Genomic DNA, 16,017 nt, shown 5'->3' on the forward strand with positions numbered 1-16,017 from the left:
ACATATATACAAGACTGAAAATAAAACGATATTTTATTCTTTTGGAAAATAGGTTAAGGGGGGCAAAGGGCCCGTTTTCAAAAAAGAGCCCCCTTGACTAAAAGGCCATATTAAACAAACAAAACTCTGCCGATGCAAAGATGACTTCAAAGTAGGAAATACGTGTTTTCTCATTTTTGTGAGCAAAGAGATTCATTGGCAATGGCTCCCTTCGAAATGGCAAAGGACTCCGCACAATCTTTACGGAAATCAATTTCGATAGAGTTGCTTGAAATCGTGATTTGTTGTAGATATTGTGTACCTGAGAAAACGTCTTGATGAGCAAAACCACCAATCACTGATCGTTTAGCCAGTACGAAGCCACTTTTTTGAAAGCAGCCGAGCCGAAGATAGTGAAATGCTGGATTTCGGTCAAGATGACAGAAACAGTGATATGTTGTAGATATTGTCATCCAGAGAAAAAGCCTCAATGGACACAACCACAAGTCACTAATTGTTTTTTCACCACAGGATTACTTTCTTGAAAACAGCCAAGTATAACGATGTTCTGGATTTCTGTTAGAATTAGTAAATTTGTGATATGTTGTAGATCTTCTAATCGTGAAAGTCTTACGGACACAACCATCAATTGTTGACCCTATGGCCACTACAGGTCCAGATTTTTGAAAACAGCCGGGTATAACGATATTTTTGATTACGATGTAAATGAATGAAACTGTGATACGTTGTAGATGTCATGATCCTGAGAAAAATTGTCTAAGGCATTCCAGGGTTTTCCTTTGTCCCTCAAGATGAACATCGGAATGTTGTCTATGTTAGCCGCTACTCTCCCCATCCTTTTTCCAGGTTGTGGGATAGGACTTTCCATGGCTTCATACAATTTCACCAAAATTCCAAAATATAGTTACCTTCTGTTTTTTTAAGAAATGTGGTCCCGTAGTTGCCAAATGGTCAGTGTTTGATGGTTGTGTCAATTGAGACTTTTTCTCAGGATCACAATATCTACAATATATCGCAGTTTCATTAACAGCATATTATGGCTTCACGAAATTCCACCGAAATTCAGAATACCTTTTACCTTTTACTGTTTTCAAAAAAGGTCCTCGTAGTGGCCAAACGGTCAGCAACATATCACAGCTTTAAGCAATTACACCGAAATCCAGAATACCGTTACCTTCTGCTCATTTAACCTTTACAGGACGAACGACTCAAGAGTTGAGCCAGCAGTTAATTAATCTAAAGAGATGACTTCGGTATCCATCTCTTTAGAAAGGATCATACTTTTTAACGGTGTGCATTTCGTCCACATCGGAGATCCAGCACCGGAAGGGTAGGGGGAGAAGTTGGATGTTTTAGTTCCCCCTCCCCCTTAGCATTTCGGGAGGGAGACTATCCCTCCAAAGGAGCTACAAGCATGAAAAGTGGTATCAATAAAGGTAAATAAACATTCTAAATAATGATACCCCGTGTATGGCCATTCTTGCGCACGACAAATAACAGTGTTCCAACTTATAGGAAATGTATTTTTTATTTCAAACTTTTTGAATTTCTTCTTTTTTTACGGGTTGGGCATGAAAGGTACAAAAGTTACCTCGTTGAAATCCCATAAGCTTTCCAACAATGTATGGCTTGTATCTCTGGAACGATTAGGGGCGCCAGGGTAGACGACAATATTTAGAAAAATATATGCAGGGCGATTCTCGTAGGAATTATGTTTGGAATTTTTTCTCACTTGGTATTGCACTTTCGCCCTTCACTTTTTTTTACGTGATTCTACCCAATATCTGGCGTACATGTGAAAATATTTTTTCCAATGTGCGATAAATAATAGTGTTGCCATAGTCCCACAAGCTTCGAAAAAAATGTATTTTCTTTTCGATTTTTTTAAATTTCTTCTTCTTCTTCTTCTTTTACGGCTTAGACACGGGGGTAACAAAAGTTACCTCGTTGGAATCTGTGTCTCATAAGCTTTCAAACGAGGTATGGCTTATAATCCTGTGCCAATTAGAGGCGTCAGGGCAGACCAAAATATTTCCAAAAATACGTACAGGGTTATTCTCGTAGGAAACACATTCGGAATTTTCTCTCACTTGGTATTGAACTTTCGCCCTTCACTTTGCTCACTTTTCTACATGATTGTACCCAATGTTTGGCGTACACATGAAAATATTTTTTTCCTGCGTAAGACAAGTAACAGTGTTACCAGCTTCTGACAAATTTCCAAAAACAAAAAATATCATTTTTACAAAAAATCGTCGCCATCGTCTCTTTCTTCTTCTACAGGTTTGGAACGAGGGGCACAAAATTTAGCTCGTTGGAATGTGCGTTTCATACCCTTTACAACGAGGTATAGTTCATGTTCCTGTGACAATTAGAAGGGGTACTAGGGCCACAAACGTAAAGTTCTACGATTTTCTTGAAATCCCTATCCGTCCTGTAAAAAAGTGGTCCTATAGTAGTCAAGCGGTCAGTGATTGATGACAAGAGACATTTTCTCAGGATCTCAATATCTACAACATATCAGGATTTCATTCATTTTTAGCGAAATCCAGAATACTGTTACCTTCTGCTGTTTTCAAAAATGTGGCCCTGTAGCGACCAAACGGTCAGTGATTGGTGGTTGTGCCTATTGAGACTTTTTCTCAGGATCACAATATCTCCAACATATCACAGTTTCAGTCATTTTCTAAATCCAGAATATAGCTATCTTCGGCTCTTTTCAAAAAAGTGGCTCTGTAGTGGCCAAACGGCCAGTGATTTTTGGTTGTGTCTATTGAGACTTTTTCTCAGGTACACAATATCTACAACATATCACGATTTCAAACAACTCCATCGAAATTAATTTCCGAAGGATTGTACGGGGTCTTTGTCATTTCGAAGGGAGCCATTGCCCCCTGAAACTCTTTCGTCGCAAAAATGACAAAACCCGAATTTCCTACTTTGAAGTCATCTTTGCATCGGCAGAGTTTCGTTTCTTTAATATGGCCCCTTTAGTCAAGGGGACCCTTTTTTGAAAAGTGGCCCTTTGCCCCCCTTAACCTATTTTCCGAAAGAAACAAAAAAATACGTGTCGATTTATTTTTCAATCTTGTACATGTGTCAAGTTTGAAGAAAATCGAACGACGAGAAACCTTTGTGAAGCTATCCCATTTACACTTTCACTTTTTGGACTTGATGGGTTTTTGCTTCAAAGTCTTCAATTGTTAAAAGGTGTAATAAAAAACAGCAGACATTGTTTCTGCATTGAAAAGGACAAACATGATTTCGCTTATAAAACAGCAAACACGGTTTCGGGCGGCTTTCGCTTTCGAAAAGAGCTATTGCGGTTTCGGTTTCGAAAACCGCATTTGCTTTTTTAGGTTGTCAGAAAACCGGTTTTCTCAAAAACCGAAAACCGTAATTGTCGCAAAAATTCGACAGCACTAGTAAAAACGCTAGTTACTATCGTTTTCGCTTTGTGGCGATCGTAGCTAGAATCAGAAATAGCTTATTTCTAGCCCTTCCGGCTTGAATATATGACGGGCAGAGGGAAGAGAATGGTAATCCTCTTGGATAAGTTGAGTACATAAATCAGTGACAACACTTATGTAATTGAAATAAGGTTTCCGGTTTTAACGTCCCACGATTGTGCTCTTTAGACTAAACGAGACGGATAATTAAGACAAGTGAATGATGATGAAAGAATCGGGGGAATGAACATGTAGGAGGAAACGAGAGTACACTTGACAAAACCCACGGTCACGATGTTGTCCAACTCAAACTTACTCCACCGGACATCAAACTAGGAACCCCAGGCACCAGAGGTAAGTGCTGTACCACGGAGTCACTGTACGTCCCTGTTAAGAGTCTTCATCTCGGCGAAATTAAAATACCGCTAATTTTACAGTAATTATGCGATATCTTCAAATAGATAAAAGAAAAATTGAAATATGGAACAAGAGCGCCGTAGACAATATTATTTTGCGTAAGGTACCGTTATCACAAGTCACCTAGCGGCTTTCCATTTTCAGTTGTTTAGAAACGCGAAAATAAATGCCGATTTTCAAAATGGCTCGAAATCGAAAGCAGATAAGTGAGTCGTGATAACGGTTTCTCATGTAAAATGATATTGTCTAGGACGCTCTTGTTCCACATTTCGATTATCTTTTATCTATTTGAAGATATCACATAATTACTGTAAAATTAGCGGTATTTTAATTTCGCCGGGATGAAGACTCTTAACACTAACGCGAGCTTAACTGAGAGAAGAGTTCAAATTTGCTGCAACAGCACATTTAGTATCCTAACGTGAATTATTTCCACAATTCACCTCACAGGCGTGTTATCATTGTTTTTCTGTCCTCAACTTACTCATATTTACACTCATGTCCAAAGTTATTGTATATCTATAACTGCCTTCTTGTAAGCATATAGTTTGATATTGGTTTTGCAAGGTACTTTTAATATTGATACTATGTATATAATCGGGAAATGTATACCGTAAAACGGGGCTACTTTGACAGGTTTTGGACTAGTTTAGATGTGTCAATGGGACACTTTCTGCAACCAATGAATGATACTATTCTCATCATAACAATAGGTATCTAGGCTATCACATCCACTACTAAACCTAAGTCTCTACAAGTAAGTTTTGGCGGGAAGAAATTAAGAAACACCGGTCAAAGTAGCCCCGGGGGTGGGGCTACTTTGACATCTTATGTATTTGCTGCATAAGATCAAAGTTACTCAACGTATGGAGTTATTTTGACATGGAATTTATGTAAAGTGTATAAAACACTGTTTTGGTCATGTGTAAGGTATGGTATGCTGTATACTGGATAGTAAGCACGAAATCTTTATTTTGTTGTGGTACATCATTATACACCACTATACAAGTTTTTCTAAAGCTTTACTTTTAACATCTTTTACTTTGAACATACACGGTTCTTTACCTTACACTGTTACTTTATTTTTTTTTACTTTACTTTACTTTTAACATAATTACATATGTACTGGTGTGTTATCTTTACATGTAACAATGGAAAGAAAAACCTTAGTCGTCAAAATCACAGTCGTAACAAGCATACTGAGGATTTTTTGATCCAATATTACAAAAGCCATATACCCATTTTTTGCACAGGACACATTGAATCCACTCTCTATATCGTCAGAGTGCGAATTAGATTATTCATTTTTTGGGGGAATAAACAGTGGCGGATCTAGAAGTCCTTATATTATATATTGGGGGACAGGAAGGATATTGAGAGGGAGTAGAAATACAATGGGAGAAATCCCTCATCCCCTCCGGCAATTCGCACCGTGGACACCATATCAGCCTTTATGTATGAAAGTATATGCAACAGTTCTCACAGGAAGCACGAATTGTTCATCTGTCAAAGTAGCCCCGCTCTATGTCAAAGTAACCCTAAATGTCAAAGTAGCCCCGTTTTACGGTATTTGTGGTGAATTTCATAGGAAAAGAATTATAAGTACCAAAATTAGAATGAGTAAAACAAAATGTTGCTAAATGGACAAGAAAATTTTATTTTCGTTTTATTGTTCTTATATACTGCTATTTTGACATGAAATTTGCCACATACATGTCTTTGCCGATTATACACATACTAACATTATAAGAAATACCGGGCGAATTCATTATCAAATGATATTCCTACAACAACATATTTATAGACATGCGACAATAATTTTGGACATGAGTGTACAATAAAGGTTTCTATTGTTCTTCTCTATGCCCCTCATGTGATTAACGGAGAAAATGGAATCTATTCTTGGGACGTTGAAACAATTCCAAAGAACTGCTTCTTGCAATCTTTAATCGTTCTTACTCTATGGCTATCGATATTAAACCCGGAAATCGTACATTTTTATTCTTCTAGTCTGAATAAAAGGTTAACTGATTAAATTTAATCTAGAAATGGTTAATTTATATCGCTTCCGGTTTAAATAAAAGGTTAACGGATGAAATTGAACAAAGAAATGATTAATTTCTATCTCTTTTGCTTTGAACAAAGAGTTAACGGATGAAACTGAACATAGAAATGATTAATTTATATTTATTCCGGTTTGAATAGAGAGTTAACGGACGAAAGTGAACCCAGAAATGGTTAAATTCTACCCTTGCAGCTTGAATAGAAGGTTAACGGATGAAATTGACCCCAGAAACGGTAAATTTCTATCGCTTCAGATTTGAATAAAGGATTAAGGGATGAAATCGGACCAATCCTTGGGACACTAAATCGATTCTAAGAATCAGTTTGTGTTACTTTCTAAAATGTGTTACAGTTACTTCCTAAAGGGCATTTGGCTAGTGTTGGTACATAAAATAATAATTATCTTAAACTATCTGGAATTGTACTATAAATCAAACTAATGTGTTCACTCCTATGTATAACCAGATCTCTTTATTCTACCTTTTAATGGTATCCTTGATCTTGAATCTCTTTAACATCCCTTTAATGTCCTTTGAATCTTACGAATTCATACAATTATAGCTTTGTTCTTAAGATATATTCTCCATCTTTTTTTACATCTTGTTTCTTGAAATCTTGTTTGTCTTAACAAACTTCGACTATTTGACATTAACCTTAGGCACATCGGCATGTGCAAACTTTTGTGACATTTCCTGCCAACAGTTTGTCACTGTCTCTCATCGTTTGAGCTCTGTTCAGACCAACAATGAAACCGGAAGCAGAAGTAAATTTTTACCACTTCCAGTTCCAGTACGAAGAATTCGGGTGAAAGTATCTTTCATTGAGGAGCTGAATCTACTCCCGAAACCGTTTGATGTTATCTGCTTGGTTTTATGACGATCAACATTGAAACCGGAAAAGGTTTAATTCTACCACTTCCGGTTTAATTAAGAGTTATCAGATAAGATGAAACCTATTTTTGGAATGCTGGATTTATTCCTAAAATCGCTTCTCGGTGTCTCTTATGCTTTTGCTTTGATACTTGGTGAGAGACAAACATTGTCCTTCTGTAAGTATAGCTTAGCATAGTTTGGAAGTCTAACAAAGGGGAAAAGAAATGTTAAGTTTAAGGTTCTAGAAAAGGCTTTAGACCAGGGTCAAGTGGCAATTGTTGGTACAGGCTTCCAAAGTAAGTGAGGTTTGAATTATAGGATAGAAAACTCATAAGAAAGTGATATACTGCATGAACCTACGAATGAGAGTTAGAGTAGGGGAAGAAATGAGAAAGAAGAGGACAATTAGAACAGAACGACGCAGGACGTACTGAAGAATGACCTGCATAAGGAAAGCAGTATTACGGTAGGATGTAAAAGTGTCAGATATAAATGCAGTTTGTAGATGATACGCCGCTTGTTGTGTAAGCTGAGTAGAAAATTAATATGATGTTGAAAAGTTTTAGGAAATACCGGAAAAAATATGGGGCGAAAATAAATATTAGAAAAAAGCAAAAGCAATGGTGATTGGAACGAAGCTGTCTATCTAGGAGAAGAAAGAAGAGGTAAGTATTTTACGCTGACTAGATAGATTTATTATTAACAGTGGTCGAAGTGAGACGGTATGCGGTGGTATGCCATACCGCCTCTGGTTTTTCATTAATGAGGACATACCGTCTCTGGGTTTTCAGTGATCAAGACAATATTTAAATAGCCGGTATGTTGAGTCAAAATCATAATAAAATATACAGCCTCTTTTTTTTTCCACTTCGAATACTGATTATTAGTAAAGGTATGAAGTGTGAAAGTGAAGTAAAAGCAACAATAGGAATGGTGGAACAAGCATTTAGGAAGAAACAAAACGTTATTAGATAAAATATAAAGTGTGAACGGGAAATAACAGCAAGGATAGGAATGATTGAAGTAGACTTTAGGAAGAAGATAAGCTTTATTAGTAAGATTTGAAATGTGAACAGGAAGTAAAAGCAACGATAGGAATAACGGAAGAAGCCTTTAGGAAGAAGAAAAACCTGTTTTTGAGTCCTTGGATGAAGAGTTAAGAGAAGAGACTCGTCAAATGTTTTGTATGAAATATTATATAATCTGAGATAGGGTAGAAACTAAGACACGCAAAAGCGACGGAAAAGACTGCAGGCTTTTGAAATGTGGTTGTGGAGAAGAATAGAGAACATTAGATAGGTAACTGACAACCCATGAGTGAATGCCGGGAATAACATAGGAGGCTTTAGTAATATTCGATGCAATTATAAGGAGGGATGTTTTCTCAGATATTTTGAGGAACACAAAAAGAAGGGGAAACAGAGAGTAGAATTGATGGGTTGTACTGAAAGAGATTATTGCTACGTAATGGCCGATTATCGCATAATGTCTGTGATCATTAATATAGGGGATGTCTCGTCTCAAAAAAAAGTGCAATGATAGTTCTGTCTCGTCTCGTAAAACACGTATGTTTCTATTGGAAGAACTTTGTTTCATTTCGGATGTCTTCACGAAACTTTTATCTCGTCTTGTTTGATGGCAACACAAATTGCCATAATCAGTGGCATCTTTAGGGGGGCTATCGGGCCCAAGCCCCCCCTGCCGAAATAGAAATACTTTTTCGCATTCCACGTACAACACTAATCCTTACCATTTCTAAGAATTTCATTGACTTTCCATTTTCTTAGTTCAGACATAATACTGAATTTGTCAAATTTCATACTGCGTTCTTTTTTTCTTTCTTTCGTCCACTCTACTCTTCTGTTTCTTTTTCTTAGTTGTTACTTTCTTTCGTTTCTCTTATCATACTTTCGACCGTTGTTAGTTGTGATTCAAGTCGGCCGTCGTCAGTAACACCAAAGCTAAGAGGAACTGATACGCGAAAGTGGCACGGATTGCAACATAACGGGACTTTAGTTTTTATAGCGAAGGAATATTTACATGGTTTAGTTATAAAGAAAGATAAAAAAAAATCAAGAGTGGGGGGATAATAGACCGGAAAATTAGGTAGGCGAAGAGTAGGGTTCATTTTCCTTCTATGAATAGAATAAAAGATTAAATTCACTGCTAAATTTTTATGTGTCACATCACATAAGATTCACCAGTCTACAATTCTCGCCATTAAAACTTCAATTTATGCATACATTAAAATATATTTAATTCTTAAACTCATGTGGACAATTACCCACTGCTTTTCAGTGTTGTGCATAGCCCCCCCCCCGAAACAAAATCCTAAATACGCCACTGTCCAATATGATGATCCCAGCATTTGCCTAGTGGGGCGGGGAAAAACCGTTCTGTCACTAAGTAAGCAAACCTTTTTGTTTAGTGAATAAATATGACTTCGAGCTGAGGGTGGTTGAGAAGCGTTAAATTAGAGGGAGAGAAAAAAATATCCCACGTTCAAGCTCTGCCAACCCTTATTTTTGGAAACTAACACGAGGAAAGGGTTAGGAGTGTCAAGATAAGAGGGAAAGCGGGGGCTGAGGTGGGAGAAAAGAAGAGACAGACACACACATACGACGCCGTCAGAAGAGGAACCGGGAGGGGAAAAGAGTTTGGGGTTTGCAAGATCACACACACACACACACACACTAGCGCACATTAGGCAAAAAGCAACTACGGAGAGGGGGAGCGGCTGCGCATACGGCGAGCTCTGGAAGGGGACTATCCCGTTCCTCAGAGCGAGTCCCTAGCACGAGATCTCGAATTGGAACTATTCTAGTCAGCTATCCAGACAGTCAGCCTAGCATCCATCCCTGCAATATTGATTTCGGACAGGAGTGAGCGCCTCGCAGACATTGGCAATGAGCCGGGTACTAACCACTGCAGTGAAACCGTATCTTCACAAAAATTTGAGTGTGGCTTCCTAGGAGGGGAGCTAAAACTACCGTAAAGAACGTTTGTTACGGGTGTTTAAAAATATTTAAGTATTTACACACAAAGTAACACACAACTAAAAGACCATTCTGCTTGATTTTTTAAAGTGTTATCCGAATGAAGGTACCGTGATAACGTAGTTTCAATACTTTGGAAGAAAAAAAAAAGTTGATTTCGAAGCAAAAAAAATAGACCTGAAATTTAGCTACCAATATGGAAACGTGTGAATTGTCGTGTGTCAAATATGTTCTTTTGGCGTTCAACGTGATATTTGCGGTAAGTTATTTTAGCTTTTTTCCCATTTATTATTATACTTTTTTTTTTAATAATAAATTTGTTTGATGTAACTTGTGTAATATAAATGTTTGTGTTTCTATTTTTCTTACAGATTCAATTCGTAGCTAGTTTATTTGTTTAAAGACTGGTCATTTTAAAACTGGTTATTTTTAATTTTAATTGTTTCGCGCGAAAAGTCAACTAGCTGATAAAATATTTCGGGGTCAGAAAAGAATTTAACAACAATGGTAGCAAATAAGCTGATAAACAGTGATGTACCGTAATAATTATTTTCTTGGCATTTTATTAACCCTTAGTAACACATTTGGTAGGTCCCATGTCAGCTAGTAGTCAATATGGTCGGCAAATGCTCGTAAAATAAGCTTTAATTACACAATTACAACCTAGGCCCAATGTTGGCAGTTGGCTGGCCGACCATTTTTCATTGTTGGGGCTACTATCTCTGCTGCTAGGGCACTCGGTTCCTTATCTTGAACGTCATTTAACATCTTGCTACCCGATGACCTCGGGCTTCGTTTCTTAGCAGCAAAAGTTTGCGAGCCCTAACGCAATGTAAATTTTGTATTGCGTTCACGCAAACCGTTATGGAACGATGAGCCTCCATAATGCAACTAAAGGTATTTTTGTCCCTAAATAAATATTCAAAACATTTACTAATCCCTTAACCTTATTGCGCCTGTCTTTTTTTAAATCTTTTTTTTTCTGAAAAAATATTATTTGTATCTATTTTCGCGTTTTCGATAACGGAAAATCCTGTTCGTAGTGTGTTTGCACGAAGTAAGACAGTTTTTAATTTTATGGTAGTGTTTTTGTCTCGGTTTTAAAACCATGCTCAGCTCAGCACATCTGTGCTGAACTGTGTGTCACTAGGATAGCCGGTTATTGATTGATAACAGAGCCGCCAGGGTTTACGCTTTTTTCTTTCTCCCCTTTTTTAAGCTTCTTTTCTCACCCTCTATCGCTCGTTCCAGTTTCTAAATTGTAAAAATCACACAACAATATTACATAAAATCCTGCCATTTCTATTTAAGCTATAATGCATTTCCAAACAAAACTACGAAAACTACTTTTTTTTAAAAAAAAAAAAAACTTTTCTCTGTATATGTAAATGTAACACAAATAAATAAATATGAAATGCTTTTACAAACAGCGGATCAAATGAGAAGAAAATTGAATCAAATACACTAAAATGCAATTCAAAATGTAATGTTCTAGGCAAAAAAAAGAAAGAAAAAGAAAAAAGAAAAAAAGGAAGGATAACAGAATAGAAAAGGAAGAAAGAAAGGAGAAAAACAGTGGCGGCTTCTGATCATACAACATAGGTGCAAAGTGATGCTATCAAATAAATTTATCAAAACATAAGGAAAGGTCTTTCGTTTTTCTCTCTTTCGACCATTCATAATTTAAAATCTGCCTACACTGTGTAATTGCGAAATAAAATTGATATTTTTTCTTTTGTACTAACTTAAGAACAAATAAATTTTAAATCGTTCTGAAGATAATTTGCTCTGTGTGCGTGAGCGGAAAAGTTAACTGGAAAGCTGAGCTGGATATGAAATGGAACCAAATCATTTAACTTTAATACCCCAACAGGGACAGTGTTTCCTTCTGTACTTCTTCCTATTTGGTTCTGTCTGGTGCTTAAAAGACGTGGCGATTTATGCCAAATGAAAGGGGTTTTTTTTTCTGACAATAAAATAAGATAAATCGTTAATGATCCATCAGAACCAACACACAATACTTGTCCCCCACAAATCTTTTATCGATCGAACTTGCGAGCTATGCATTAGAGCAGGCGCTGTACCACTGCACTATCCTACAACCAGAAAATAAAATTCTTTGGGTATGCAATATACATGGTACACAGGGTTGGAAATAATAATTTTTTTACTTATTTATTTTGCATACGCAACAGAAGATACTAGCATGAATAAATGAAATATTTAAAAGTAAAAGAAAGGAAACAACACTTTAATATTCTATATTCTTTAATATTCACTGACTCGGATGTAGACAAAACTTTCTTACTTTCCAATAGGGAATTTTCAAATCTCATTTGCTCGACCAGCATTAGGGCTTCCTGGAGTTTGCTTCTCATTCTCATCAGGCGAACACCGAGATAGTAACTTTACTGTATAATTTCTTCTGCTGAGTAAAAATGACCCTCTGTAAGTTGTTGTAAAAGAACACAAATAATGTTAGTAAAGAAACAAAAAAATAAAATGTTTGTTTTACGTCCCACGCTTATGCCAGTTAGGCTAAAGGAGACAGTGATGATGAGTAATGAATCAAATGTTGGAATGAAGAAAGTGGGAGGAAACGGGAGAACACCGAGAAAACCCACAGACACGGTGTTTGTCCACCAGAAAGTTCACTTGGCGGGGGCTGGGATCGAACCCGGGACCCCAAGCACCAGAGGTAAACGATCTACCTCTGAGCCACAGTAAAGAAACGAAATTGCTAGCTTTACGCTGCACGGAACACACTCCGTAAGCTAAAGAAAACGGTAAATTAATGATATTAAATGAATATGAAGTGTTTGGTAGAATGATAATGTAAAAGGAAACAGGAAGAAATTGGAGGAAACCCATGGATACTATGTCTTCCTCTACACATTCGCGTGGTTGTGGATCGAGCCAGGGACCTCTTGAACTGCAAACAAGCGCTCTACCACTGAGCCACTGTTACCCCTTTTTGAGTAATAAGAATTTCATTTCCCTTTGGAAAGAATCTTAAAAAAAAAAATCGATGAAACTGAGATTTTTCTTTTCTTTTTTTGCACTTCGCTGTGATTCTTTGAAGTTAATCCTCTTTCTAATAGCAAAGTTGCTTATATTTGATATTGTGCTGGCAAAAATAAATCTACATCAGACTTAGGGATGCGCACGAGACGAGTCGAGACAGGATTTTCCTGACAAAATTCGAGTCGAGACACGGCTCTTTCAATAGTGAAATATACATTTTTTGAGTCAAGACATCACTTTTGCAGCACATTTTCGAGTCGAGACAGCCACAAATCTTGTCTCGTGCGCATCCCTAATCAGACTGTAAGTGCCCTTTTGAAAGTTGGATAAGTTCAATTACAGGGAAATGATCATTGATCTAACTTCTGATGGAAGACGTTGAGGATCCATTCCTTGTGTTACGACAGTGATTCAGTTTCAGTTTCATGTCCCATGATTATGTCCTTTAGGCTAAGGGAGACGATGTTTAAGGAAGGCAAGAGAATGATGATGGAATACTTGGTGGAGTGAGGAAGTGGGAGGAAACTGGAGTACCACGAGAAAACTCATGGACACAATGTTGTCTACCACAACTTACTTGGTCGGGGATTGAACCAGAGACGGTTAAAGAAGAGAGTTACAGGAAGTGACAGGACCTATTATTTTTATTTATACACCTTTTTGCACCATGAAACTTAGTGTTGAAACCGGACGTGCTAGTAGATTTCTACCTCTTCCGGTATTAGTATAGAAACTATATCTATTCTTGGGACGTTTAACAGTTGTCGAAAAAGTACTTCTTCTATCTATGATCGTTTATGCAGTACGGCGATTAACGTTTTATCCGGAAATTAGTTAATTTCTGCCACTTCCGGTTTGAATAGAAACTTAAGGAACACATGGAGTCTATTGTTAAGACACTGAATCGATGCGAGAAAACCGGTTGTCTCTATTTCTTAACCTTCTTTTTTTTTTTCTGCACAGTTAAACGTATACAGTATGGCGCTAAATTCGTTGTACAAAAGCAGAGGCTGATTCCTGAGAGTAAAACAAACCAAAAAGTTCCAATAAACAGAGGACGAAAACCCCATCGTTTACGTGTTATAGGCTGCCGAAACCATGAAAAAAAAAAAAAAAAAAGAATTTTAAAGGTTCATAGCTCCAAAACTATGGGACCTACCGTAGTCGAGTCAAGACTTCACTTAGGAACTAGTATGTGCCCTATCCAAAAATGCGTGTTTCAGAATCCTGAGGTGCTTCCACAACAATTTTTCTAAGAGGGAGTTTGACTACGGGCCTATGATATAAAGTACTCTCCAACTACCTGCATAAAAATTGTTGCGTGAGTACCTTAGGATTCTAAAACATGTATTTTTGGATAGAGCACATACTAGTTCCTAAGTGAAGTCTTGACCCGATTACAGTAGGTCCCATAGTTTTGGAGCTATGGACCTTTAAAATTCATTTTTTCCTGTTTTTAACAACCTATAACACGTAAACGATGGGGTTTTCGCCCTATGTTTATAGGGACTTTTTGTTTGTTTTACTTTCAGGAATGTCCTCTGCTTTTATACAACGAATTTAGCGTCATACTGTATAGCCTTTCTATAAGACTTCCGATACTTATGTAAAGCATAGTTTGGAAGTCTAATATTTACACTTAAGGGTCTTCACTACAGCGAAATTAAACTACCGCTAATTTTAGAGTTTTTCTGTAATATCTTCTAAACAAATAAAAAATATTACAAAAACAAAAACGTAGTGAACTAGACAATATGATTTTGCATGTGATACCTCTACCACAATTCATCTTATCTGCTTTTGGTATGCCGCTATTTACAAAATCCGCAAAAAAAAAAAAAAAAAAAAAAAAAAACTAAATCTATCTACAGTTGCAAATCGAAAGCAGATAGATGAGTTGTGATAACGGTATTACATGCAAAATCGTATTGTTTAGTTCACTACGTTTCTGCTTTTTGAATATTTTTATTTGTTTTGAAGATATTACAGAATAACTCTAAAATTAGCGGTAGTTTAATTTCGCTGTAATGAAAACCCTTAAGTTGTCTGCTATTAAGAATATACGAATGTAAAGGTGGACTGATTTTTTTTGTTTTATCCGTGTGTTTCTTAGTAGCTAACAGTGTTGCCAAGAATATTTTGGCTAAATCCCTATGTTAAATTAAGTTCAAATGTTCTTACTTTCCCCCTTATAAATCTATACGAGTAATTTTTAACTGCAATTTTAATATTTAATACAATTACGATCATGCCACGATTATACATAAAATTATTTACTCAACAGAAATTATTTCATTTTATGCTTGATTATATTCTTTCCATTCCATTATGTTTTTCTTTTCTCTAAACATATGTTGAAAGGTACCGGTACGCTTGTACTGTCCTGCACAACTGACTTCGAATCTCATGAAGAACAAGCAACCTGTACAATACATTGGTCGTGGAGAAATATCTCCTGATCCTTAATGTCAAAAGTTCTGTGCTTCTCTTTTTTATGCATTCGAGCTGGAATTTACAACTACAAGTGATTTTACAAGCTCTGGGTCAAATTTTGTTTTATGCTTATTCAACATACAAGAGGGGCCGTGATAGCTCAGAGGTAGAGCGTTCACATCTGGTGCGTGGGTCCCTGCTTCGATCTCATCTCGTGGCAAGTGGACTTTGTGGTGGACAAACACCGTGGGTTTTCTCGGGCTTCTATTTCTGTTCATTTTATTCATTCCATTCATTTTTCATCATCACCGTTTCCTTTAGCCTAGCCAATCGTGGGACGTAAAATTGAAAGAAAAATCAAACGAAACCTTTGAACTTTACGTCCCACGGTTATGCCGGTTAAGCTAAAGGAAACGGTGATGATTAGTAATGAATGAAATGGCGGAATGAAGAAACTGGGAGAACCCCGAGAAAACCTACTCACGCGGTGTTTGTCCACCACAAAGTTCACTTGGCGGGGGCTGGGATCGAACCCGGGACCCCAAGTATCAGAGGTGAACGCTCTACCACTGAGCCACCGCGGCCCATAAAACAAGAATTTAATTTCTTTTCAACATAGAGGAAATTCGTCCCAGTCAACCTATCTTCTATGATATTTTTTTCTCATTTTTGGAAGTTACAGTCTGAATCGATCAAAACCAGGGCTGGTAACCAGTGACGACACCAACTTTAATTTCTTGAGGGAGGGCAGGTGGAGGGGAA

The 16,017-nt window shown here is 37.1% G+C and overlaps 1 protein-coding gene across 2 annotated transcripts in view; it reads left to right on the forward strand.

The window, feature by feature from the left end:
* The first annotated feature begins 9,465 nt into the window (after window positions 1-9,465).
* LOC145675521 (tetraspanin-6-like) overlaps window positions 9,466-16,017 on the forward strand; it is a 213,706-nt gene continuing 207,154 nt past the window's right edge. Inside the window, exon 1 of one of the 2 annotated variants that reach the window (XM_081746000.1) lies at window positions 9,466-10,057. In XM_081746000.1, the coding sequence (XP_081602126.1) occupies window positions 9,995-10,057 (63 nt within the window). In that variant the 5' untranslated portion in view covers window positions 9,466-9,994. The remainder of the gene's footprint in view (window positions 10,058-16,017) is intronic. The other variant, XM_081745999.1, reaches the window with a different exon arrangement.

Source organism: Thermobia domestica, chromosome 18, assembly GCF_964235325.1.
Source record: "Thermobia domestica chromosome 18, izTheDome1.hap1.1, whole genome shotgun sequence".
Classification (NCBI taxonomy): Eukaryota; Metazoa; Arthropoda; class Insecta; order Zygentoma; family Lepismatidae; genus Thermobia; species Thermobia domestica.